Consider the following 27,780-nt stretch of genomic DNA (forward strand, 5'->3'; position numbering starts at 1 on the left):
GACTGTATGGTTAGGCCATTTAAGATGGCTGTTCTCTTGTTCTCTATAAATCCCCTGCTTGACCAGTCCCTGCTTCACTCACATGACTACCCAATCCTCTTAATTACAGGGCTTAATCAGTCCCTGATAACCAATGAGCCCACCTGACATCAATTCCCCCTATAAATGGTAGCTTCCTTTTCCCCCGAGTAGTGAAGACTATTGCCATATCTTGTCTGCCGTACATGGTGGGGTGTCGCTCCAGGACCCTGTGCGTCAGATCCCTCTGACCAGTAAACCACTGATATCTCTGTTGCTGTCTCTGGGCTCTTCCTTCGGTCTCAAGGCTGGGTAACTGCAAGGCTTGTGGGCCTGCAGGGTGCATCCCAAGAACTGGCGAGCCTAGCTGGGAGACCAAGGAAACTCCTGTGAGTGCTGAGATGTTGGGAAAAAGGGACGGGAATGGAAAGTTGCAGGGGTAATCCCAAGGAGGCTGTCCATTAACATGGTAGGGCCCAAAGGTTGCAGGGATAATCCTGCAGTGGGGCCCTGTGGCAGCTGTCTACTGTGAGAGATGTCTTTCTGTTCCATTATGTTAATGCTATCTTCTTAACCTCCGGGTCTCTTTCCAGTTTAAAAGTAGCAGCCCCGTGCTCGTGGCTCATCTGACTGCCCAAGGATGGCTGGTGACTACAGACAAAATGCAAGGACCTGGATTATCTATCAAGGGTGTTATCTGGTTGGGTAAGACAAGCAAACCCCCAACCTACCATGCCTAAACGATTACAGGCCCAGGCTTTAGGGATATTAACTCAGGAACTGGCTTGTGAATTGGATGTGGCCAGTTACCCAGAAGGGTTTAGTTGGGGCCCAAGGCAACGGCAAACTAATAAGAGCGCCCTTGGGCCTCTGGTCTGAGCTCTGGCAGGAGGCAGAGCAATGATACAGTGTGGTGGCAGCAACAGCTATCTGCCGTCTACAGTGCATTACAACAGGTGGAAGACGTTACCAAAGGCCTACCCGAGTCACCCAGCAATGCAAACAACCACCATCTGGCATCTAGGACAGCTGAGCATGACATATGGGACCCCCATGGACACTGACAGTGACCAAGGACCATGCAGTTCAGGAATGGGCCGATAAACATGACATACACTGGCATTTCCACCTGCCTTACGACCCCACTGCTGCCAGGCTAATGGAAAGGGTGACTGGGCTACTTAAACAACAATTGAGATGGGAACTCGCTCTCTCAACATGTGGGCCAGGAGACTAACTCAAGCCCTAAGAGCTATAACTGAACATCCCAGGAGCAATCATCCCAGTGCCGACGCCATGTTAACCCAGAGGAAACTAGTCAACACAACCTGAGTTCAACAGTTGCCCACCAAAGGACCGTTGCCAACTACCGGTCAGGACAACAACTCGCTTTGGCCCTGGCCACAGGATCTAACCCCAGGTGAACACGTTATAAAATGGTCCTGAGACTGGCAGGTAAGCCCCTTGTGGTTTGGGTTTGCTGCCTCGTGGGGAATCGGATTAGAAAGGGACCTACAGGTTTTACCTGTCTTCTACCTGCACTCCTCCCGCAGACTACTAAGGGAATTAATCCAGGGCCCCTCCTGGAGAAAGGCACCATTCTATCACATCGCCTCTCCAGTATTCAGCACCGGCTGTAGGGACTGGGGGTGGACGGGCAATATGGTACTGCAGGCCAGGATGCAAACCACAGGCAGGGGTGGTGATATCCCAGGATGCTGACACTGCTTGTCATCTTGCTTAATGACCACGATCTTCCCTGTAATCTGTCTGTTAAACATCTTACATTTCATCCCTAGTCTGAGCGGAGGTAATCTGTCTGTGGACCGGGTGACAACGGTGGCCTCACTACAAAATTAGTTTGATTGCTGGGTCTACAGCGAGATGCCACTGTCGTCCTCCTGTGAACTTCCATGAAAAATCGGCCGGATGAGCACCTGGCTCCAAAGATTGCCCGCCTCTCGGGCTCTTGATACTCTTTAGCTGCTGGTGTCCGTACTGCATTTGTGGTATTTGGTTGCAGTGCACCTCTACACACCTGACGCCAGGGATATCGCAGAAGAGGGGTGGACCAAGTTCGTAAGGGTGGTGCAGGGTGTGTACGGGTAGACTGTACGGTGAAGCCATTTAAGACGGCTATTCTCTTGCTCTCTGTACATTCACTGCTTGCCCAGCCCCTGCTTCACTCACGTGACTATTCAATCCTCTCTATCAGAGGCTCACTCCGTCCTGATGAGCCTACCTGACGTCAATTCCCTCTATAAATGGTAGCCTCCTTCTCCCCTGAGTAGTGGAGACTGCTTCCGTGTCCTGCCTGCCGAACCAGGTGGGGTGTGGCTCCAGGACCCTTCGTATAAGATCCCCTGTCCAGACACCACTGACGTCTCTGTCGCTGTCTCTGGGCTCTTCCTTCGGTCTCGAGGCTGGACAACTACAAGGCTTGCGGGCCTGCGGGGTGCAGCCCGACAGATAACATGAGATTTGTGCCCTTAGAGGCAGGTCTCTAGAGGATTCTAAAAGCAATCACCACAGGACTGGCAGGGCCGGGGGCACCAATGCACCGAGCACCACTTTTGCTGGTGACTGGTGGCATGAGTGAGTGAAGCCAGGCCCTGGCTTCTGAGGACGGGGCCTAATCTTTTCACCCACATCTGAAGTGGATCTAGCCTCGTGCATTGGGCAACTACCATGTTTGTTCCCCTGGTTCTGGCCCCTCTCCCGCTGGGAGGCTGTGGGCCTGGCCCCCTGGGAGGGAAGCTTGGGCCTGTAGGTGGTGATGCTTCCTCAAACAGCTGCATCTCCTGAGGCACACCCACCTGGCAGCTCCTGCCTCTAGTAAGGGGCATCTAGGAGGCTTGCTTTCTCCTGGAAGGAGGATGGGTGGGAAACGTGACACCATCGCAACCGGTTTATCTTGACGCTGAAGGGAGCCCGATCTCATTTAACTCAGGATTGATATGTGGTCCCTCCTGAGTCCGAGGAAAGAAGGTAGAGTCTGCCTGACGCCGTGGCTACCTGCACTTAGAGTCTGGGCTGATTCTGCTTTTCAATAGAGTGGGCTCCATCCAGTCACACTTCAGTGAGAGTGAGGGAGAGCGAGAGAGCTTACACGCCATGATGCAGCCGCAGTCAGATGGGGCTGCACAACACGCAGGGAGGCCGAGGAGCGCCGAGAACGCAAAGGATGCACAGTCTGGTGGTTTTTCTGGAGGACCTGGGAGACGGGCTGCATCGCTAGTGGGCTACTGTTGGGGGAAGCACGGGTCCTTACAGCACCATGCCCATGGTGCTCAGGGAACCCCAGAGGAGTTAGTGCCCTCTCTGCACCACTCCCCCTCCATCCTCCTCCCCCCAGTTCCAGTGGATTCTGCCTGTTGAGTGCCGGGCCACCATGGCCTGCGTGGCCTGATGACCCTTCCAGAAAGAAAGACAGTGTACTTTTCTCCAACTTTGAGAGATCCACTGACTGCTAAAGAAAGCTTAAAGTACCACAAGCTCAGAGAGGAAAAGAGCCAGAACTCTTCGGTATAGAATCAGGGGGCCAAGGCACAGGACGACCTTCTCACCACCGCAGGGAGCTAGGAATGTGGAAAGCCACCACCTACAGCTCCAGGCAGTGGTGGTGACTGGGTGGCGTGTGACTGCTCAGAGTGTGGGTTGGTGGGCTTTCCTTCAGGAGACGACGAGGGACTCTAAGTACATATTGATAGTTAATTTTCTCTACAAAGCATACTCTGTCCTACAGGCTCCTCGATCTCATAGCAAATCTCCCTTTTTTGGGCCCAGATCTTTATCTCGTGCATGCACGAGCACATGCGCGTGTGCGCGCACACGCTCACACACACTGACTTAGAAAACTGGGAAGTGTCAACCACTGAAGCAAAGTAAATATGTCTCCTTGTCAGTGGAAATAAGCTGGCTGATAGTTTTGGGTTTTTTAAGTCGTCCTGATCAAGCTAGCTGACTCTGAGCCAACGGCTCTGCCTTTGTGGGCTCGGCTCCAGCCCCCGTCAGATGGGGCTGCTGCAGAACATGCAGGGAGGCCGAGGAACACTGAGCATCAGTGGGAGGATGTCCAGCTCTCGGAGGCAGGGAGAGTCTGAGCATCTTTCAGGTGGAGACTGGGCCTGGCCACCAGGCAGCCCGAGTTCCTCAGGCTGCAAACACTCGTGATGGGGCTCCCAGTAAGCCCTCTTCCCTCAGTTGGATAATGTGTACTCAGCCCCTAGGAAGGGTGACTGGTCCTCCCCCTTACCTCTCCTGACCCCGAGGACAGGTCAGGGAGCAACAACCCCTCTAAAAGCGAGGTCAGTCATGTATGGGCGTCTCAGTCGTTTAATCCACTGGGTGCATGTGTTCAGACATTTCTGGGATGACTCTTCTAAGGATCTGTTTATGTGAGAAATAGGGGAGGAACTGAGGAGGGGCATGGGATTGGTGGTGTATCAGTTACCTATCACCGTGTAACAAATTAGCCTAAACCCAGCAGCTACATTCCTGTGAGGCGGGGAGCTGGGCGGTTCTGGCTCAGGGTCTCTCGTGAGCTGCAGTCAAGCTGTCAGATGGCACCGCCATCATCTGAAGGCTAGGCTAGGGGCTGCAGCATCCACTTCTAAGCTCACTCATGTGGCTGTTGGCCAGAGTTTCGGTTCATTGCCCGGTGGGCCTCTCCACAGGGCTACTTATGGCATAGCAGCTGGTTTACCCAGAGTGGGAAAAGAGCAGCTACCGCGTCTTTCACAGCCTAATCTTGAAAGTGACATACCATCACTCACTTCTGTTGAAGTGATTCACCACCTTATTCTCCTGCACACAGAGACCAACCCTAGTATAGTATGGGAGGGGACGAAGCAACGGTGAATGCCAGGAGGCAGGGACCATTGGGGGCTACCTAGGAGTCTGGTTGCCACAGATGGGATGTGATCAGATGGGAAAATAACAGGAATAAGGGTCACTATCTCCTTCCAAACCACTCCAGGACGACCTATGAGATCACCCCGATTGGGGAAAGAGAAGTAAAGAAGCCTGAATGGAGAATGACATTTCACGGGGCTATTCGTAGCTTAATAGAAATACCCTGAAGCCAATCTAATTCCCATTGCCTTCTTTCCATGCTTTTTTGCAATCTTCTCAACTTCCTCACCACGTCAATCAATCCCTGCCAGGCTGGGAAGTGAGTGCCCAGTGTCGGGTGAGTTGCAGTCCGGGGGTTTCTCCCGCATGTAGTGAACGGCTATCTTGCATTTTCTGAGCGTTCTGAATTTGGTCACTGGTAAATCAATTCCATGAATGAACTGATATCGTCCAGGTCTTGCACCCACCACTGAGGAGCCTCCCCTCCCCTCTCGTCTCCTCCAGAGGTACACTGGGAGCCTTACTTGGGGTGTGATGGGGAAAGCCGAGGGCAGGGGCAGGGGAATGTGGTCACACCGGAGGAAATGGAGTTTAATGCTGTGGAGGAAGTTTCAGAGGGAGAGGTGGCACCCTCACACTGCTGGAAAGGGCACAGGAAACAATGGCGCCCAAACGCCACGTCATCACTAGGAGAGAACTGACCACAGGGCCTTTGCCTGGGTCCCCACAGAAATATGATTTCTTGGATTTTCAGCATGCTCCACCCTCTCCACCTCTCAAGCAGGTGCTTCCAGCTTTCTGCTGAACCTAGTCCCTGTCAAAGACCACTTCCTTCCAGGTCGCTGGAAGGTCAGGGACGTGTCCGCTGTAAGGAAGCTGCAGGGAAGCGCCTTAGTCGGGCAACAGTGGTGCGGGGCCCCGTCAGATGCAGCTGTCTGGTTTGGGATCGCACGTCCTGATGCCAGTGGGTCAGGATTCCTTTTTCTTCCCTATCACTCTCTGCTCATCAGCCCGGCACTCAGTCTGGACATGGAGACGTCAAGTGTGCAAAAAAGGAACAAAGCACTTAAGCTGATAAATGCCAATAGCTTTGCTGCATGAAATGGCCCCGACTTGACCTGAGCCCACCCTCTCCCCTCCCCATCCAGGCTTGGCTGCCACCTGCGTGCAGCAGGAGGGGCCCCCGGCCTGTCGCGCCCCACTCTACCCTCCGCAGCACTGATGGCCCCAGTGAGGAGTCTGGTGTTGGGCCTTCGGCTTTCACCATCACTGAGGGCAGATAAAAGTGTCCACATTCGACATACATACACCACTATGTAGAAAATGGTAACTAACGAGAACCTACCGTATAGCACAGGGAACTCCACTCAAAGCTCTGTGGTGACCTAAATGGGAAGGAAATCTAAAAAAGAGGGGATATATGATACCTATAGCTGATTCACTTTGCTGTACGGCAGAAGCTAACACAACATTGTGAAGCAACTCTACTCCAAAAACATTTTTTTAAAAAAGTGTCCACACTGAGTCTGAAGGTGCTGCTTCTCAGGTCAAATGTCAGGAAACATGGGCATTCCGAGCGCCCAGGACTCACAGCACTCCTCAGGGAACAAGCTGACGTCCATCCCCACCGCCCGCCCCTGAGAACCCGCCGTCATCAGCTTTCCCTCCGTCACCCTCCGTCTTCACTCCGACTCAGGGTACAGGCACTAGAAAGACACTGAGTCAAAAAGCAGAAAGCACGAATGCCAGGAGGACCCACGGGCATCCGCGACGAGGATGGGGGGGGGGAAAGATCAGCGTGTGTGGATTTACTGGCCGGCAAGGGTCAGCTCCGTGGCCTCCCAGGTGAATGAGGATGGGGCTGCACTGGCTGCTGGAAGCTTGAATTGAAGAGTGAACCCTTCCCAGGCTGGACAGGAGATGGTGAGGGGCCCGGCTGCAGAGGCCAGGCCCCTCACACGCTTGCTCTAGACCTCTCAGCCCCGTACCTGCCTCCACCCACTCTCCACTCTAAGGGGCTTCCTCGGTGTCTTAGTGAGCCAATTACTTTTCTAGTAGTTCCCAATTTATAGTCAAAAAGGCTTTCTCATTTGGAACCCCTTCTCATCTGTTTCTAGGTAGAGTCTCTTAGAAACACTCTAGAAATCTTACAGCTGCCAAGATGCTGCTTGCCTTATCCCCGTTTTCATTAAGCCAGGAATGACTGTGTTTCCTGAATTCATTAAAACAAAATAAGATTGCACCTGAGAACTGAACAAGCCGAGGGGTACAGACAGAGTGAACCATGGTGCTCTAGGCCCTTTGGAGGAGTAACCGGTCACAGGTTTTGGTGCAGTGGATCTGCTAACTGAACCCAGCAACCCATCGGTCAGTAACGTTTACTCGACACCCAGAGAAGGGAAGGCACAGTGTTTGGTGCTTACAGTGGGAAAGAAAATAGAGGATAGGCTTAATGTTTAAAACACGGGTCACCAGCAGGGCGAGATACGGGAAGTACATAGAAAAGAACTCAGCTAACTTGTAGGACCACACGGTCAGCCAGCCAACCAACCAATGCATCAATCAACGGTGTCCAACTGATTCATGGTAACCTGTACCAGCCCAGCACTGCGGACCCAACAGGCTGAGTCAAGTGCTGAACAGGGCTCTCAGGGGCTCATGTCCAGCAGGCAGGTCAAGCCCTGGGTGCATCTCAGAGCCGACACACTCCCTGGCTGGTTTCTCTCCTGGGCTTTCTGGATGCTGTGTCACACCACACCCGGGCCTGCTACAGTGGCAATGAACTTCACTCAGACCAAGGTGCTGATCTAATTTTCATATTTCCCCAGCCAGCCTGAGAGAGAAGGAAAAGAAAAAGAGAGAAGCCAAGGGGTTTGGGGTGAAGTGTCAGGAACATGAGGAAGAAGAGAGAGAGTATCTGGGAGCGCCCACATGATACATGATACCAAAGAGCTATCAATCACTGAAAGGATGGGGCCTCAGGGGCGGCCAAGCTGATGCAACTACGCCATAAACTGCCCATCCCCGATTTCCATCCTCTTAGCAACTGAATGCCCTCTGGACAGGGTGGACATTCGCTCCCCACCTGATCTGGCTGTCATCACTCTACTTCCTGGCTAATGGCTACACGTATACATTCGTGTACCTACCACGGGGGAGCTGGCAAGGAACGGTGGAGGGACTGATGAAAATCCATCTATAGGGAGCAACCCACAGCTTCTGTCACCTTATGACACTCTCAGCCAAGAACCTATAATGACTCCCCACTGCCGACTGCAGTAATTCTTATCACAGTTGCCAGATGTTCAAGGAATAACTTGATCTGGGCTTACATTTTCTGTCCGTTATTACATCCATTAAGGATATGCCCCTCGTTGAGTTAACCCCGCCCTTTATCCGTAAACCATGCTCTTACTGCCTCAAGCTCGTGCTCCCATCACTGCCTCAGCCTACAATGCCCTTTACCTGCTTTGTCCCAGCATCCTTTAAGGCCTGGCCCAATCCCAATGTTTCCCTGTAGCCTTCTTCAATGTTCTGGGCCCTCTTTGTCTAAATACTTCTTACCCTTAGCTCTCACAACCTCAGTCAGCACTTGGCAAGGCACCTTGGTTCACGGTTCACTGTTCCCTGTTCCACACTCTTCATCCTTGCTCGCCAGTGAGATTACACACTTCTTACAGTGGCCTTGTCTTCTACGCTGCCTGCTCCTCCCCAACCACACTTGCAACTTCCATATCACCAAGCTCTAACTGCACAGAAGAGGCCTGATCAATATTTAACAACTTAAAATTAAATCCCTTCATCTGTTGATGGACACTTAGGTTGCTTCCATGTCCTGGCCATTGTAAATAGAGCTGCAGTGAACATTGTGGTACGTGACTCTTTTTTTTTTTTTTGCGGTATGCGGGCCTCTCACTGTTGTGGCCTCTCCCGTTGCGGAGCACAGGCTCCAGACACGCAGGCTCAGCGGCCATGGCTCACGGGCCCAGCCACTCCACGTCATGTGGGATCCTCCCGGACCGGGGCACGAACCCGTGTCCCCTGCATCGGCAGGCGGACTCTCAACCGCTGCACCACCAGGGAAGCCCTACATGTCTCTTTTTGAATTATGATTTTCTCAGCGTATATGGCCAGTAGTAGGATTGCTGGGTCGTATGGTAGTTCTATTTTTAGCTTTTTAAGGAACCTCCATACTGTTCTCCATGGTGGCTGTATCAATTTACATTCCTACCAACAGTGCAAGAGTGTTCCCTTTTCTCCACACGCTCTCCAGCATTTATTGTTTCTAGATTTTTTAATGATGGCCATTCTGACCGGTGTGAGATGATATCTCATTGTAGTTTTGATTTGCATTTCTCTAATGATTAATGATGTTGAGCATTCTTTCATGTGTTTGTTGGCAGTCTGTATATCTTCTTTGGAGAAATGTCTATTTAGGTCTTCTGCCCATTTTTGGATTGGGTTGTTTGTTTTTTTGAAATTGAGCTGCATGAGCTGCTTGTATATTTTGGAGATTAATCCTTTGTCTGTTGCTTCATTTGCAAATATTTACTCCCATTCTGAGGATTGTCTTTTTGTCTTGTTTATGGCTTCCTTTGCTATGCAAAAGCTTTTAAGTTTCATTAGGTCCCATTTGTTTATTTTTGTTTTTATTTCCATTTCTCTAGGAGGTGGGTCAAAAAGGATCTTGCTGTGATTTATGTCATAGAGTGTCCTGCCTATGTTTTCCTCTAAGAGCTTGATAGTGCCTGGCCTTACATTCAGGTCTTTAACCCATCAACAGACGAATGGATAAAGAAGATGTGGCACATATATACAATGGAATATTACTCAGCCATAAAAAGAAACGAAATTGAGTTATTTGTAGTGAGGTGGATGGACCTAGAGTCTGTCATACAGAGTGAAGTAAGTCAGAAAGAGAAAAACAAATACCGTATGCTAACACATATATATGGAATCTAAGAAAAAAAAAAAGGTCATGAAGAACCTAGGGGCAAGACGGGAATAAAGACACAGACCTACTAGAGAATGGACTTGAGGATATGGGGAGGGGGAAGGGTAAGCCGGGACGAAGTGAGGGAATGGCATGGACATATATACTCTACCAAACGTAAAATAGCTAGCTAGTGGGAAGCAGCTGCATAGCACAGGGAGATCAGTTCGGTGCTTTGTGACCACCTAGAGGGGTGGGATAAGGAGGGTGGGATGGAGGGAGACGCAAGAGGGAAGAGGTATGGGAACATATGTATATGTATAACTGATTCACTTTGTTATAAAGCAGAAACTAACACACCATTGTAAAGCAATTATACTCCAATAAAAATGTTTAAAAAAATAAAATAAATAAATAAAAATTTTAAAAAAGGAAAGGAAATAAAAAAATTTTAAAAAATCCCACTGACTACAGATCGTTATATGGAAAGGAAGTCATATTACCACCAACATTCTCTATATTATTTGCACGAACTTCTACAACGTGAGCATCAGAGAGACCATGGTGGTTCTCTACCAACCCTTTCATTTTACTTTGACATGAGAAAACTGAAGCCCAGAGAGTACAGTTATTCCCCAAAGGTCACACAGCCCAAGACCCCAAGTCTCCTGCTTTCTAGATCAATCATCCCACTGCACCAGGTCGAATTCTGCGCACTCTCCACCGACATGGATCTCCAGGAATGGGACTGGAAAGGTGAACATTCGTGATGTTTGGTTGTTTCCACTGTTACCTGTACTACAAAGCACTCAAAAAGCTCAAGGTTCTCTTCCTGGCAGTATATTTCTAGTTCATTTTCACTAAGGAAATAACCAAAGCATTAAAACAACCTCCACTAACAGCTAATTGCCTGTCTCCTCTGCAGTTCCAAATGTCTCTAGTAATTGTAAAATCATGCCATCGAGCTAGGAGTTTCCTTTGAGGAGTTTTATGGCTTCTCTTAAAGAAGTTGCTTTTGATTTATGCTGATCATGTCTGACAGCCAGCATTTTTCTTAATAATAATCGTAAATAAGCGAGACAAGGTCACCCAGCCTGCAAGGAGCATATCTCCACTGCCGTATCCATTACGGAGCCTGGGATCTACGGCAGCTGCTCACAGCAGTCCGATGCCCTCGGCACTCTCTATTAAATCCCATCTCTGGCACCCAGACTGGTGCTTTGATTTTACACAAACAGCCTAACCTAACAAGGGACCCTCGAGAACAGCATTTACAAAAGGAGGTAGCAGCAAGCAAGGACACGTGTAGAGCCTGTGGTCCACTCTCCAAGTGGTTAGTTTAGCTTTTCTTCCTCTTTACTCCAGTGTAACAGCCAAACCAAACAATACAAGTCAAAAAAAGAGTAAAGCTATTGTAAGAATAAATTGGATTGGTAGATTCAAGATGCTAAATTAGAGTACGTGAAAGCACTCTGTAACACTCAGACTCATGTGAGAACATGGCAAACGTCACACAATAATCTGGACTTTGAAGACCAAGGCTGGGTAGATTGTAATAATAAGGTTTAACAACCGAGTACGGGGAAGGCCAGATTTTTTTTTTTTTTTTGTCAAAGGCTCTGGCTTAGGTAAACTTCTTTGCTATTTTTAGTAACTGCTATCAATACATTTGAATGCCCTTGACCCTGAAAATAGGACCCAACAGCTGTCATGTTATATTGAACGGATTTCTGTTCTCCAACTTGTCTTATACAGGGGGTTCTGCTCCCAGGTCTGCTGCTGAGACTCAGGGCTGAGGGTCTGAAGTAGAGCACCGTCAGAATAGATCAAAGCCTGACGTATACACCGCCTGGGAAATAAAGACATCGAAGTTCTGACAGCCATGATGACTCCTGAACATGCTGGGAGGCCAACCTCCTCAACGTATTTCACGATCTGTGATGGGGTGGGTGAATGGGGCGATCTACATCATAACGTCTAGAATTACAACATGACTGCATGGGTCCCTTGAGGTTAGTTTCTTTGATTTGAGGCAAACAAATGGCTTATGATGTGCATTGACCACAGTCCCTACATTTGGACCGGAACATTCCAGAGTCTGCACTTGCCTGTGGTGTGACAGTGAAGCCCTCCATGGCTCTGTCCCCAGCAGGTGACAGGCGGTTGGGGACAGGGGCGCCCATCCTCGAGTCCTGGGGCCCGCCCTCCGCCCGTCGATGCCCGGGCCCGAGCCTACCTGAGTTGGCACGCTTCTTCGGGGCTTTGAGGCTGCGGCAGCGCCCGCCCACGGAGCTGCTGTTCTCGCTCATGGAGTCCTGGGCGGACGACGCGCTGCCGGTGGCCTCGCTGTCGCGCATCATGCTCTCGTAGCCGCTGCTGCCGCCGCTGTGGTAGAAGAGCGCCGTCTTGCCCATGGCAGGCGGCAGCTCGCCGCTCAGCACGCTGCTGTTGTCGCTGCCGTGGCCGCTGCTGCAGCGGTGGGGCCTGCGCGGCGGCGTGATCTTGCTGTAGGGCGAGGGCAGCGGGACGGCGGGTGGCGGGCGCTCGTCGGCGGTGGCCGCGCGCTCCTCCGCCTCGGGCCCCGCGCGCCCCGGCGGACCCCGGGGCCCCGCGCCGCCCTGCAGCAGCTCCGAGATGCGTCCGTTCACCGCCCGCAGCGGCAGCTTGGACGCCAGGCCCGAGCCCCGGCTCCGGCTCAGCGATTGGGTGGACCAGGACATGTGCTTCCCGCCGGAGGGCGGGCCGGAGCTCTGGCCCACCGCCTGCGGCAGGGACTTGGTGGAGAAGCTCAGGGTCTTGGTGGTGGAGGTGGACAGGCTGCGGGCCTTGGGGCTGGCCAGGAGCAGCTTGCTCACGGCGGAGATCTTGGACTGGCTGGCCTTGGGCGAGGCCCCGGCCGACTGCGCGGGGCCCGGGTTGGTGGGCGAGGCCCCGGCGCTGCGGCCCGGGCTCCTCCCCGTGCGGGGCATGGTGCTGTCCTTCCCCGCGTGCAGCCTGGAGCTCACGGAGGACAGGCTCTCGGCCCTCTCCAGCGAGAGGCATTCGTAGTGGCTGACTGTTGTCCTGCCGAGAGAGTTGGTCCTGCTGGCCAGCTGCTCCAGTTTGGCACCGAAGAGCTTGCTGCCGCAGCTGCCGCCGGCATCCTTCGTCTTGCCGCTGGGCTCGTCCGGGAAGCTGGCCGCGAAGGGCGCCGGTTGGTTCAAGGGGCTGCTGGAGTTGCTGCTGCAGGCGCTGTGCTGGGGGCTGGCCCGGTTCTTCTGGTCCAAGCTGGACTTTCGGACAGGGGGCAGCGGGGGAGTCCCTTTGGGCCGAGCCAGGACACAGTGCTTGGGTGACGCCACCTTCCTCTCCAGGGCGGCCTTGGAGGGCTGGGTGCTGGAAGCCGGGCCGATGCCGTTGGTCTCGGCAGGGCAGTGAGAGAAGAGGCTGTCCGGTTCCTCCTGCCGGCTGGCTTTCTGAAAAGCCCTGGGAAGGCTGCTCGACTTCAGGCTTTTGTTGAGATGCACAGGGCTCTGGGCAGCCACACTGGGCAGGGCCGTCTCACAGCCGTCCACAACCCTCCTGAAGTTGTCGGCCACGGGGGAGGCAGATACCTCACCGCTGCTGCTGCTGAGCCCGTCGCTGGGGCTGGCCTTCCTGTCCTGTTCCGCTCTGGCCTCAGGCTTTGGGGGGCCTGGGGCAGTCTCGTGCCTCATCCCTGCTTCGTGGGGATAGGCATTCTCTTTTTTTACCTCCTCTTCTCGTTTCAGCCAGGGGTCCTCAAATTTCATCTCTTTCTTTGCACCACTTTCCTTGCTCTCCTGAGACCGGGCTGCTTTGGGGACTGAGCTGACGGTGGCAAGGGACGCCTCGGGCTCTTGGACGTTCCGGGGGCTCATGGCGATGCAGGGGTAAACCGTAATGTTGGTCTTCATGGGGATGTACCCTTCGCAGTTGCTCAGGCTGGCCGTATTAGAGATGGTGACCATGGCTTTGCCCAGCGTGGATATCTTGCAGCCTTTGATGGGGGTTGCTTTGTTGAAGGAGTCGTCCCCCATTTCCGACAAGATGAGCAAACTGTCGGGGCCCTCCTTGGGTTTCTCTCGGCATACCACAGCGGTGTTGTGCATGCCGCTGACGAACTCCGAGGCCGGAGGATCTGCCATTGCTTCCCCGTGCCCGAAACACGTCTGGGCTATGAAACTGTGGCAGGGCGGCTCGCTGTCACTGCCTGTGCTCATCTCACTCAGCCAGGAGCTGATGGAGGAACGCCTGCTCCCTGTCTCCCGGGCCTTCTCATCCAGGTTCAGTTTCGGGAGGGGCAGGAACTGCGTGATGCTGACCTCGGAGACAGGAGCCGCGTTCGAGTAGCCCTCGAGGTCCTCGCTGACGCTGCCGATGATGCTGACGGGCCTGGAGCCCGAGGCCAAGGCCTGCACCGAGCAGTCGCTGTTGAAGCTGATGACGCTGCTGGGGCGGCCGCCCAGGACCCCGCTGATGGTCAGCTCCTCCACCAGCGTGAACACCAGCTCGTCTTCACCGTTCAGCTCCAGGGGCTGCTGCACTGTCACCATCGTGGTGCTCCGTATCTCCTTCTTGGCATCTGCAGAAGTGGCTGCCTGATGTTCGGCGTCCACAGGGGTTTCTGGGAACCCTTCACTCCCAGTAGACATGGATTTCTTCAAAACCTGGGGGCTCATTCCGACCGGGGGGGTACGTACCTCGGGCTGCAGCAGGGACTCACTAGATACCACACCCGCATCCTTGCTGAAGGTGGGCAGGGGGGCGGGAGAAGGCAGGACACCCTTCTGGGTGTAGACTTTGCACCTCTGGGAAGGAGAGCTGGCCGGCTTGTACTCTGAGGTCTTGGACAGGCTGGCGATGCCCAGCCTGGGGGAGCCCATAGGCCTGGGCTTGCCTTCTACAAAGCCACAGGAGTTCAGGCTTTCCCGGCTGCTCTGGAGGCTGGGGCTCTGCACGAGCTGGGAAGAACCGTGCTGGCTGCTGCTGCCCGGGATGCTTCTGGGTGAGGCAGGGGTGGGGCTGTTGGTGAGCCATGCAGCAGGGACAGGGGAGTGATTCCCCTGCACCTTGGAGCCCGGGGGCTCACTGCCTTCTCTGGCTGTCAGCTGGCCATCTGACCCATCATCTTCCTTATCAGACTCACAGAGTGGGCTTGCCCCAGCTGCTTGGCTTAGCGGGACACTCTTGCTCGCGGGCTGTGCCCCAAACTGGGCCGGCAGCTCTTCGAAAGGGAACGTGCTGGACTCCTCGCTGCCGTCAATGCAATCTAGCCTCTCCTGCAGCTCGGCGAACGTGTTGCACTTCAAGCAGTCCCTTTCCGATTTGCTGGCCGCGGCCTCTCCGGCCTCCGTGGACCGGCTGTCACCCCTGGCCGCCTTCTGCAGGGCCGGCACGATAGGGACAAAATCTGGAGGCCCCTCGTTGTCGGTGAGCTCCTTGTCAGAGAGGGCCGTGCCATTTGGCCCAATGTAGATGACCGTGTCGCAGGACTGCTCGCTGCTGGAGGAGTAGTCGGGGTCGCTGGACAGGTGAGGGATCGGGAAGTCCGACTCCACGGCGGCCCTGGCGTGGAAGGGTCTCAGCTGGGTGGGCCTGCGCATTCTGCCTTCCTCACAGGAGCTCTCTCCCCCGGAGGAGCTCGACGTGTACTGTGAGTGAGAGGGGAACCGTTAGTGTGGGCCGCCCTTCCAAGACAGCCCTCCCAGGGACCCTGACTTCATGGGGCAACTGGTGGAGGCCACTGGCTCCATATAGGCCATCCAGACCCCAGTGGGCCTCCCTGCTTCTGGGCTGTTACCCGGGGTATGCCAGGCCAGGCACCCAAGCTATGCATGTCACGGCCTCATACTCGAAGGATAACCCCTGTGAGGTGCACTGGGGAAGCAGAGGCTGCTCATGAAACGGGGTGACCCGCCCAGGTCCCATCTGACTGCCTAAGGACTGATGAGGGGTCACCAGTTGGCACACCCAAACCATTTGTGACAACTTGTGCCACGGAACACTGGAAAGATGTGTTTTTGACCAAAAAAAAAAAAGAGAAAGATACAAAAAGGAGGAGGAACGCCTCCCACAAATCACCAGCTGGCTATGGACCAGAGTGACCACAATCATGATTATTTTCTCAAACGTTCTTGTCACACCACCACTGTCCTGGCTTTGCCTCGGCCTGAGAAAACGAGCCCAGCGGTTTATGGCAGACTCTGCATCAACCAGAAACCATTGAATTAACATGACAACACCCAGCAGCCCGAGAATGCCTCCTGGAAATGCAAGGGAAGTAGGGCCACCTGAGCAAGGAGGGGTCAGTCAGTTGAAGGACCAAGGTAGGCAAGAGGTAAACTATGAATAGTTCCCGTCCCTCTCAAAATTTTCAAAGTAGCAATCCACTTAAACTATCTAAAGTGGACCAAGTACTCCCTGTTAGGCGTCCAGGCTGGATGACCGAGGAAAGCACCAGCTGTGGAGGGGAAGTGACTTCAGTATCGGCCAGAAGGGGTTCCTGCCCCAAAGTAGTTGCTGAGCCGGGCCAGCGGCAGCCAGCCACGCTCACCACGCCCCTGGTGCTGGGGGATTCGAAATATTGATTTGACTCTTTCTGACTCAGTTCCAGGGCAGGGCTACGAAAGCTCCTTCAGCCACCTGCACCCCCTGCAAGCTCCTTACCTTCGTTTTCTTTTTCTTCATCCTCAACACTCTTGAGGCAATCTGGATGGTGGACAGGGTTTCGGCATAGTTCCCGGCGGCGGCCGAGATGTGAGCGATCATGGTCGTGCGGCAGTTCACGTTCCCCAGGGACTCCCGCAGCAGCATGGTGAGCTTGCTTTCTCTGCCAACAAAGTGAATTAAGGCTGCATTAGCGGGCCATGCTTCACTTTGGCTGTCAGGGTAGGGCTTCAGGCCCCTACATGGCTTGTTGTGGGCAGTGGGTTTTTTTTTCCCCGTTTTTTAAATGGCATCTTCTACACGAGGCTATTTGTAGTTGACAGCTGAGCAAGTGCTTCCAACCCCAAGGATGGAATTCATGCAAAACACCTCCCCTGGCACCACCGTCCTGGCTGTGATGGGGTATTCCTGTGTGTCTGCGTGTGTGCATATGACATTGCACATAATGAGACCTGGGAATAGAAATGAGAGGAAGGGATGGAGAGAGAACAGCTCTGTGATCGGTGATTCGGCATGCTAGCTGCACACCCGGCCCTTCTTTGCAAGTTTCTGCACCAGGCAATCCCCACAACAAAGAGCAGTTCCCCAGCCGTGAACTTGTATTGAAGATCTCTGGGTTTGTAATACATACAAGGTTTCTTTTGCCAAGGAGTTGCACCCACTTTATTGCCATTGTCTCTTAACTCCTATCTGCACACGGTAGTGATGAAGGAAAATGTATTCATATTCCTGATTATTACTGGGGACACACAGACATAGGCCCGCGCACTCACTCAATCAGCAACAGAAAGCAGAACTTTCTAGAAGGGACTCCTCTGGGGACTTTGCAGGTGCTGCGTGGGGCCAGTGCCCTGAGGGGTGATAACGAGGCCCAGGAGTTTACAGATGGTGTTTCTAGGCTCTTTAAAACGTGGTCTGGAGGAATGGGTCATGTTTTTCCATTCCTATACTTGTCCCAACATTCTTCCTGCCTTGCTTTTAACAGGCTTCTGCTTACATCATCATCTTACCTGCTGCCAAATGTCACTGCATCTCTGGAGACTCCCCTGATCCCAAAGGCTGAGGGAGACTCTTTGCTTCCCATGCCCTGTGTTGAGTTTATTTTGCCAGATGAGAGGGGTTTGTCCTCACGCCTGTGTCCGCATCAGACTCTTAGCCAGACATCCCCTCCTTTCCCCCCCACCCTGCCAACTCAGCTCTCTGGAGAGAGACTGTCCAGCTCAGGAGACTCAGTGTGACATGTAGGCTGCTGTCAGCAGAGATTAGACCTTGGAGACAGGAAACCACTTCACATGTGACCTGCATCAGACCTTCAGGGAGGAAAGACTGGTGTAAGAGCAATAGTTTTCCCTTTCTGTCTGGGACCAATTAAGGTGTCAGTTCAGGGATACTGGGCTCACTATGGCTCAGTGCCAGGGCAATTTAAAAATATATCAGGGTTTCGCTTCGAGCAAAATAATCAGTGATAAAAGTGATGGAAGGAGAGTGCTATGGACTGAATGTTTATGTGTCCTCCAAATTCATGTGTTGAAACCTAACGCCCCAAGTGATGGTATCTGGAAGTCGGACCTTGGGGAGGTGATTAGGTCATTAGGGTGGAGCCCACATGAGTGGAATTAGTGCCCTTATAAAAAAGACCCTGGAGAGTTTCCTTGTCCCTTCTGCTATGTGAGGACACAGTGAGAAGACAGCTGCCTGTGAGCCAGGAAGCGGGCCCTCACCAGACACAAATCCGCTAGCACCTTAATCTTGGATTCCCAGCCTCCAGAACTGTGAGAAATAAATGACTGTTACCTAAGCCCCTCAGTCTATGGTATTCTGTTATAGCAGCCTGAACTGACTTGGACAGAAAGGTAAGTGGGGTGTGAAGGAAGAGACCTCCAGCCCTAGCTCCGGGCTCTAAACATTTAACTTCCTTCAAAATGTCTATCAGGAATATCATGGACACCACCAGAGCTGATGACCAGATGGGGAAGTCAAGTCCCATTCCTGGCACACATTCTCAGCAGAGACACTGCACCTGGATGAGTTTAGGACTTTGTCTTCCATATGGGAAATGGAAGATAGATTCTATTAGGGTTAAGTTGTGATCATATATGGTTAATTCTTATCATTCATGATAGTTATTTTTGTTAAGTCTCCATGAACACTGAATTAGTGAATGCTGAGCCATGCTCCTAGAGGAAATACATGATTTTAGGTTCCTGAGATCCTCTGGTCACAATATTTCATCAATGGATCAATATATAATCTTGTTTTATGTGCATATCTGTTTAAAGACACCTTAATTTCTATTTCTTATAAATAATGAATTATATGTACTTTCTATATAATAAAACACTAGCTGAGAAGGGTTGAACATTTCCCTGACCCTGGGTAACATGACCATAAATTTCTTGGGCTTTAAGCCTTATGGTATTTTCCACTATGCTTTTAAAAAAAAAACTGGTCATATTGTGAATCCACAAATACAGCCCGTTTCTACAGCTTCATTATGCACTTTAGACGTAACCTGAGTACTTTCCAGAGCAGTCTGATATACATCGGTGAATTTCCTCTTCCTTTTTCTGGATGTGCCATATTGTTGATTCATTAACACTGAACTCACACCAACAGCACTATAATATGTCTGAATGAAACTTCTCTAACACATATATTTTCTCTGTAAGGTACATCACAGCCTTCTTGCACTAAAGAACACTAGACAGCACTGCAGCACTACACCTAGGGGCCTACTTTAAACAGTGAGATCACGAAAAAAAGCACAGAAATACTAAAAACGTGTCCCTAAATAGACTGCAAAAAGGACCCTTGTTCGCATGAAGAGCGGTGAAACAAGAAGGCAGGGCTGTTGCCTTGTCCAGTTTCAGCTGGGAACATGTGCATTGGGTGGCTCAGAGTTTTCTACTAAGCATGTCTGCAAATTATGGTAAAAGTATGGATTTTGAACATAATTCACAACATGGAATCTGCAAATGATTCCAAGGACTGACGGTACGATGACGTTCCTAATGATACGTCTTGTTCATCAGTTGCACCCTGCTGAAGGTACACCCCACTTATTTCTCCATGTGACCCCGTAAAGTCTTCAGGAAACGATACCAAAGACAGAATAAACAGATATAGCACTGTTATATCAAATTGTTTGCCCTGTGTATTTCCACATGATTCCCCATTCATGAGTCAATCATAGGACAATTTTATTTTTTTAAGTCCACATTGTTGGAAGAAGCCAGGGCATGTGTGTTGCTTGGCAACCAGCATTTTAGCTCTCCTTTGGAAAGCCAGTAAAACTGCCGGCAAGACTGTTTCATGTGGGCCTCTCTAGACTCTAAAACATACCTTATGGGAGTGAAAGATGGTGGCTATAAAGCTTTGTTTTTTTCCACCTCTTCATGATCCTTTAGCTTGGAACAAAGACAATTAAGTTGGGGAGGGAAGGTGAAAGAACGGACAAGGTACTAAAGGCTGCAAACTGTAGGTTTAACTCAGTGTCTTTGGGAGGAAACTAAAAAGGTTCAAAAGAGTTTCTAGGGCAGTGGTCAGCACAAACTCAGTTTGCACTCTGCATGCAGACTGAGGCTAGAGGAAGAGGAGAGCACAGGTGCAGAGCTGCTTGCCACTGAGCCTCAGGGCCGGGCTGGACGAGGATTTAGACTCGGGGGCCGTGTGGGAGAGATAGGTTGGGTGGGAGAGGAAAGCACTGGTGACGGAGCAGAGCTGACTGGGGTCTGGGAAGAACCATGACGTTTTTTCAGGCAGCCATGTTCTATGCACACATATTCCCCCTCCCTCCCACCCCAATGGTACACACCTTTTAAAATGATTTTTGGAAAAATGTCTTACTTCTTAAAATAAGTCAACCTTTTATTAGAGCAAGAGGACACCAAAAAATGGCATAATGAGTAAATTTTAATTAATAATATTAATTTTACAAGAGAATGAAAGAGAATGTAGTACTCTAGGACAGGGGCTGACAAACTAAGGCCTGTAGGCCAAATCTGACCCACTGCCTGTATTTGTAAAAAAAGTTTTATTGGGACACAGCCACACCAATTTTTTAACATATCGTCTCTGGCTGCTTTCATGCTACAACAGCAGAGGTGAGTAGTTGTGACAGAGTCCATATGGCCCCCTAAAGCCACAAATATTTGCTATCTGGTCCCTTACAGAAAAAGTCCATTGACGCGTGCTGTAGAGTAATGACATAAGGTGGTTTCATTTTATACAGAGTGCCAAAGAGTTACACACCAGAGCACAAAGGTGTGTCTTAATTTCCTTACTATTCAATAATCTTGTTCTGATTTGATAGTTGTCTGTGTTATCTTTCTCTCAGTTCAGATGTTTCATGAAGGGAGAGCTTTTAAAGTCAGCAGCATGGAAACAGGCAGAGGAACAAATGCTGGCTTTAGAAATCACTTGACCATCAGGACACAGCTATCAGTAACTGCCCCAGTCATTTCCTATGTGATGCAGAGCCTGTCCTTCTCAAGGGGGCTGTGAGGTTGCTCACCCTCCTTCAACTTGTTAACTCGTGAATGTCCATAGTGGCTCACTCAAGAAGCATTTGGTGAGTTCTGACCATCAGGAAGCCACCCTGCAGATGCTGAGAACGTGCAAGGCAGAGAGCCTAGAGGACCTCAAGAAGCCCACTATCCAGGGAGGGAGACACATATGTAAACACACATACCATCCATTAAAGCTAACGACAGAAGAACAAATCTGAAACAGCACATGCTAAGGAAAAACCCTCAAGGCTGCGGGGTGTCTCCACCATCACTGTTAACTCCCTGATGGCTAGAGAACACCCAGACCTTGATGGTTATAGTGTGGTTCCGTCTCCTTGGCTGGGATTCTCCTACGTAGCAGGCATCCAGGGATGTATGAGCTTGAGGTCCCAAAAACACCCAACAGAATTCTAAATTCCTTTCTGAAAGGACAGTCTGGAATCTCTAGCTCCTTGTTCTCTGACCCTGAGAGCTGGGAAACTCTCTCAACTGGTAATCTGGTACCGGGCCACCAGTGAAATGAGATGTCCAAAGTCACACATTTGCAATGTTGGCCAGGTAATTTCATAAGAAAAAGCCATTCCTTTCATGAGAGCTGTTAAATATATTTCTTCCCCAGGAAGGAGGTGAAGAACTCTGGAAGTAGAAAGAAAGGCGTCTACGGACCACGTTCTTTTGAAGGAGAAAAAAGTAGTGAGCTCTGAATCGCCAGGTTGGGCAACCCAATTACAGCACCATGGGATGGCTCTTCCTCAAGGCCTGCTTCTTGGGAGAGAGAACCATAAATGTCCACTTACAGACATGGGTCTGTTGTCAAAAATGTGCCTCCTTTAATGCAAAAACAATGAGGGCACAGAAGAAAGCAAGATGAGTTCTGTTAATTCTTAATAAAATGAAAGGAAAGGAGCTTAGTTAATCTAGAAAACTAATTAATCTCCAGAACAATTTGCAAGAGAAGGATTCCTGTGGGCAGCAGACGTATAAATCATAAACATACACACATGCGTCCACCCAGGCATACACACAAGCATGCTCTGTTTTAGAAAAGGGAGACAGGGCTTGTTTATTTTTAAGCAATGCACCATTGGCATTCAAGAATGGAAACCACACACTGAATTCTTACAGGTGTCAGATATTCAGATCAAGATAACAACCAATGTTTACATGCCAAGAAAATGTTGGTATCGCTCACATGGTTAAGGATATGACCCTGGAACTACATTGCATTCTCGTACCTATCCCATTTTCTACCCACTTTACCTGTGAACTGCCAGACTGTATTGTAGAGCCCCAGACAGAGAGCTTGAGATGCTGCGCAAGAGTTGCCAGGGATCGAGCCAGCTCTAAGAGTTCTGATCTCCCAGCCTTAGCCCCCCCAACACCAGGCCCCTGCATCCACCCACTGATAACCAGGGGAGAGGAGAGTGAAAAGGAAGAAAGAACAGAAAGGAAAAGAAGGACCAGAGCTAGGCTAAAATCATGAACTTGGCCTAGTTTTTCGCTACTCTACACCCTTTCTCCCACTGACCCTGTCTCCTTCCATTCACATCCTATTGGTCTGTGAACATCCTCTTAGACTATTGCCTGAAGGGTCACCATTGTCCTCTGGAGACCAGCCCAAGGTCTGGGGACAAGGGTCCTAAGACACCAGCATCTACGGCCCATTGCTCCTGGCCAAGGTGTGCAAAATCAGTGCGGTTCTTTCTCTCTCATTAGAAAGCATTGTGCAGAGGGCAGACTGAGTCACCAGGGCCCCTGGGTGAGGGCAAACTCTCATGCCTCTGTCTGTCTTCTAGGTCCCAAGCAAGTATGTTTACTTGTGACACTATTGAGTTGTGACACTGAAATACATACATCCACAAGGGAAAAATCACTTCCCTTGCGTTTGTTTATTTGTAAGGGATTGGTGGTGCCCTGTTCATGATTGTGTCACAGACATTCACATGTTTGGGAGAAGACTTTACACACCTCCTTGCTTGGGAAGCTGTCTGCTCTGCAGGAGTGGCCTTTTCTCAGCAATGTTCCCCTCAAGGATGCCAACATTTTAGGACATGAATTTTCTGGTTTCTGGTACTAGAGAACAGCCCAAACCTTGGTACAGGCCAAGCTATCCTAATGGCATTTTCAAAAGGAGTTCATGAAGTTAAAGGGCTTTCTGCTCAGTTTCAGATATTACTCCATTTGTACTGCAAATGGCATAAGCAGGTCTGTGTTGTGGGATGCTGGGAAGGAGGGTGCGTAATCCTGGCAACCCTGATAGAGAAGCATGGTTCTCAGGTCTTCCAATGAGAGTAACTCTGGCTTGCAGAATAAAGTACTGGCGAAAATAGCTGCCTGTGTCTGGCGCGCGTGTTGGAGGTGCCTCTGCCAGCACTGGCATGCCGCAGCGTGGGAGATGAAGAGGCTGCTCATCAGAGGACAGCTTAGAAGAGGACCCAGAAGAGAACCACCCACTGCCAGCCGAAGGACCAGCCTTTGTGATCTGACTGATATGCTACCTGGTATGAGTTCACGCCTTACCCAACCCAAGACCACCTGTTGGTGGAGGTCCTAAGAGTGGTCAAGGTTAACCTAGCTGTTCTCTCTCATGGAGCTCTTTAGTAAAGACTATAGAACCCTTAGCACAAACAGCACCATTTGGGGACACCTCTGATGCAGGGTAATACATGGGAGAGATGCGTTCTCCCCATGCCATCCTGTTTATCCAGGGCTGGCACCATGGTGGCTTGACAACTTCGGTGGCTGTACCCAATGGGAGGCAGGAGAGCGGTGATGGTGCCCAACAGGGGCCTCTATTCTAGGTGAAGCAGGAGTTGCCCCCAGCAGGACTACATGTCGAGCATTCATGAGAGCTCCCTAAGAGACATCGGAAAGGATCTGGATAGAAAGACAGTTTACATAAACTAGAGGGTTTAAACTGTAGGGACGGGTTGGGGGCCAAGGAAATCTGAGTTATGACTTTACTCATTTACCCCTGTACCCATAGGAAGATGAAATCTAAGGAAATTTGGGCTACATGAATCCATTTGATCTTGGATATCAGTGTTCTGTTTATCTGAATAAGATAAAATTCACATTAATTCAGCCCACTTCATGAGAAAGACCAGCTGTAAACAGGGAATAGACTCAGCATATTTCAAAAGAAGTTTATAATGTAACTTGAGTTTATAGCTGACAGAAGGTTTCAAGTTAAAATCCTAATTAATCTGCTTTGATCTCACTTGAGATACATTTGCAATTATTGAAGTGGCTATAAAATACGGGTTCACTTATATACATTAAATGTGTTTCATGAAAACTTTCTTATATTATTCTTTTGCTTAACAATTCATTCCTTCTTATCTAGAGCAAGAAAAAATTTCCATCCTGGTCTAGTCGTTGATCACTCAATTACTAGAATGTGAATTACTCTTGGTATTCTAGATCTAAGTTCTGCTCAGGAAAACGTACATTCATTTGAAGGCTGTAGCACTCAGGTATAACATAAGACATCTTAAAGATAATTCATGTAATTAGAATCACAATATAGAAAGTCCACTGATTCTACGGTACAAGGTTGAAAGATAGGTACAAACTTCCAGTTATGAAATAAATAAGTTATGGGGATGTAATGTATGGCACAGTGACTATAATTAGTAATAATACTGTATTGCATATTTGAAAGTTGCTGAGAGTAAATATTAAAAGTTCTTATCACAAGAAAAAAACATTTTTTAACTTATGGTGGCAGATGTTAACTAGAATTATTATGGTGATCATTTTGCAATACATACAAATATTGAATCATTATGTTGTACACCTGAAACTAATATAATGTCATGTCATTTATACTTCAATAAAAATTCTTAATTGAGAATAAAAGAAAAAATAGAAAAATAATTTTTTAGAACCAAGAGTATTAGAGTTGAAAGGATTCTTAGGGGTCACTGCATTTACTAATAACAGGACTGCCACTGTTACAGGTGATCTGCTTTCAGCCAGAATATTCTTAATGACTGAAAACTTACCATCTCCCAGGCAGCCTGTGTAATATTTTTGAATAGCCTCAATTATTAGAAAGCTCTTTCTTATATTGAACTTATATCTTCCTTATACTTCTAACCCACAGGCACTCAACTCTGTTTTCTAGGGGCACACAGGGTGTGCAAAAAGAATAATCCTTTTGCACACACTGGCCCTTCACATTTTGAAAGACATTTATCATGTCCTCCTTAAAAGTTCTCTTGCTTGGGAATAGTCCATGTTCCTTCCATTGCTCTTCAAATAGTTGGTTGGTCATCCAAGCTCCACTAAGCCCCCCTCTACCTACCACATAATTTAGTACTTCCTCTTCACTCAGACTTGTCTTGACTCCTGTATAGTCAAGAATATGGCCTTGCTCGAAGAGCTCTAGCCTTTGCCCTCAGCTTCTGGGAAGTAATCTGTATTGTATCTGCTGGGGGTATCTTTGTGTAGGGTGGGGACTGGCCACAGGAGATCATAGGGCCACACTCAATAGTCTTAGGGTAGGAGGTGGCCATGCCAGAAAGATCAACTACGTGATTTAGGTCAGTGGCTTTGGGTCATGTGTCAACCTAGAGACCAAGTTCAACCAAGTTGGAAATCAATCAATCAATCATGTCTATGTAATGAAGCCCCAGCTAAAACTCTGCACAGCAAAGCTCACTGTATATTGTCACACATCGACAATGGGAGGGTAACACACTCTGTCTCCACAGAAGACAATGGAAGCTTCATGTTTGGAACCCTCCCAAACTCTGCCCTCTGCATCTCTTCCTTTGGATGATTTTAATCTGTATCCTTTCTCTATAATAAGACGTAGCTGTGAGTACTTTCAGTGAGTCTCTGAGTCCTTCTAGCGAATTACCAAACCTGAAGGTGATTTTGGGAACCCTCTAAACTTGTAGCTGGTGTCAGAAGTGAGAGTAGTCTTCTCTGGATTCTTCCTCTAATTTTGTAGTTGGACCCTAACTCCTTGCAGTTGGTGTCAGAAGTCTTGGGCAGACTTGGCAGTCCAAGGACTGTGCCCTCAAACCTCACAGTTTGGTTAATTCCAGGTAGCTCTTTTCAGCAAGGTCCTTGAGGGCAAGAGCTATGCTTTTATTTTGATCTTTCTTCACAGTAATTCAAACAATGTTTATGACTTATTAGCTCTGGGACAGAAAGGGAAAGATCCTATATTTAGTTTTACTTACGTTAGCATAATCAAGAGCTAGGAATGTCATCCCTTTGATGAAAAACAAAACAAAACAAAAACAATAACTTAGAAGGCAAATCAGTAGCCCTTATGGACAAATAGAAAATAATAGGTCCATAGGTTTCCCCTGAATTAACAGGCTACCAAAAATTGAGTATGCTAATTAAGCTTGAGATACTATAAAGGGGTGCTTAATGGTTCATTAAGCATTTAGTGAACTCTGAAGGCTGGTCTGTACAGATGCATGCTCATTTTTTAATCCATCTGCAGGACCAGATTAGGAGTAATAATAATGTTTAGATTGTTACTGCAATTTAGAATGTAAATACTACTCTGACATTTTACACATTATCTGAAGTTTTACTTCCTCTTAAGAATTTATTTGGCCCAAACCATTACGATTAATTACGATGTTTTGCAACAGACATTTCTATAGCCTTGTCACTTTTTATAGAGCCTTTGCAGTGGTTTATGACAGCTTTACTGGGGGAGGGATAAGGAAATATATCAATTATGTTGCATTATGAGCATTACACATCTTTTGAGTAAAGATGAGCTCATTGTACTATTTAGAAACTTTGCTATTCTTCAGCTTTAAATCATCCTCAGGTTTAGGAGCATGTGTTAATTCCAATGTCAGAGATCTCTACAGTAATCCGAAAGGCACTGATGGGTGACAGAGATGGAGTCAAGAGTCATGTTGTCATGGTAACTCAGAGCTTCTGCCCTGATTTCTGCTCACCCCTCCTTCTCCGTGGATTCTCAAAGAATTCTCAAGAAGAAAGAAAATGAAAGTTGCAAATGGAATTCTTGATATAATAAAATCCTATTTTCGCCTAGCGCCTGAACTCAAATCTTTCCCACTGCTTTCCCGCGACACCATTCCCAAGCCTCCTATATCGCCTTAGTGATAAACTTATAGCTTTAGAACATTCCTATGCTTTTTCATGAGTTTTACTGTTTACTTCAGGCAAGAAGCTTACATGAAGCTTATGTTTGATGTGGCATTTCGATGGTGCCTCTTTCTATAGCTCAGTCTGTGATCACCCTTCAGGGTTATTAGAACTGTGCAGAAACTGGGCTTTGAAAATCTGCAAATGTATTTAGAGTTATTTCAAAAGAAATGTGTTTACCAAAAAAAGGCAGGGAAACATCTGGAAGGGTCTCATCTACTTTTTTAACCTACTCTCTAAGCAAAACACTAAGATGACAGAGCAATGTGGGTACTAGGTGAATTAGAGGGCTTTTATTTTCCAACACTGGAAACCCAGATGACCCCTCTTCTACCACATTCCTTGGGAAGGCCAAAAAGAAGTTAAATAACATTAGACAAGGAGTCTGGGCTTGACGATTACACTGCATTACAATCGTGACTATTTCCAGTCTCCAGAGTTCAATTGAGCCAATTCCATGCTTTCTCTCTATCAAAATAAAATAAACAGAGAAAAGGCAAATAGGAGCCCTAGCAGTCATTTCATTTGCATTCACTTGACTGTATTCTGATCTTGTGCACACAAAAGAAAGGGAAGTCTAATCTCTCTCTGCTCATCAGACTGCATATCAGTGAGCACCCCTTGTGCTGTAGAACAACCTTCCAAGAGAGG

At 49.2% G+C, this 27,780-nt stretch overlaps 1 protein-coding gene across 1 annotated transcript in view; it reads right to left on the reverse strand.

Annotated features, from left to right (window-relative positions):
- The window catches only part of KIF26B (kinesin family member 26B), a 490,504-nt gene that overhangs the window by 14,074 nt on the left and 448,650 nt on the right, over nucleotides 1–27,780 (reverse strand). The window contains exons 11-12 of the mRNA XM_029228705.1: nucleotides 16,472–16,634; nucleotides 12,042–15,456 (exon numbers count right to left, since the gene is read on the reverse strand). Coding sequence (XP_029084538.1) covers nucleotides 12,042–15,456; nucleotides 16,472–16,634 — 3,578 coding nt within the window. The remainder of the gene's footprint in view (nucleotides 1–12,041; nucleotides 15,457–16,471; nucleotides 16,635–27,780) is intronic.

This window comes from Monodon monoceros, unplaced genomic scaffold (genome assembly GCF_005190385.1).
Source record: "Monodon monoceros isolate NGI ecotype Baffin Bay Population unplaced genomic scaffold, NGI_Narwhal_1 Super_Scaffold_18, whole genome shotgun sequence".
NCBI classification, from domain to species: domain Eukaryota; kingdom Metazoa; phylum Chordata; class Mammalia; order Artiodactyla; family Monodontidae; genus Monodon; species Monodon monoceros.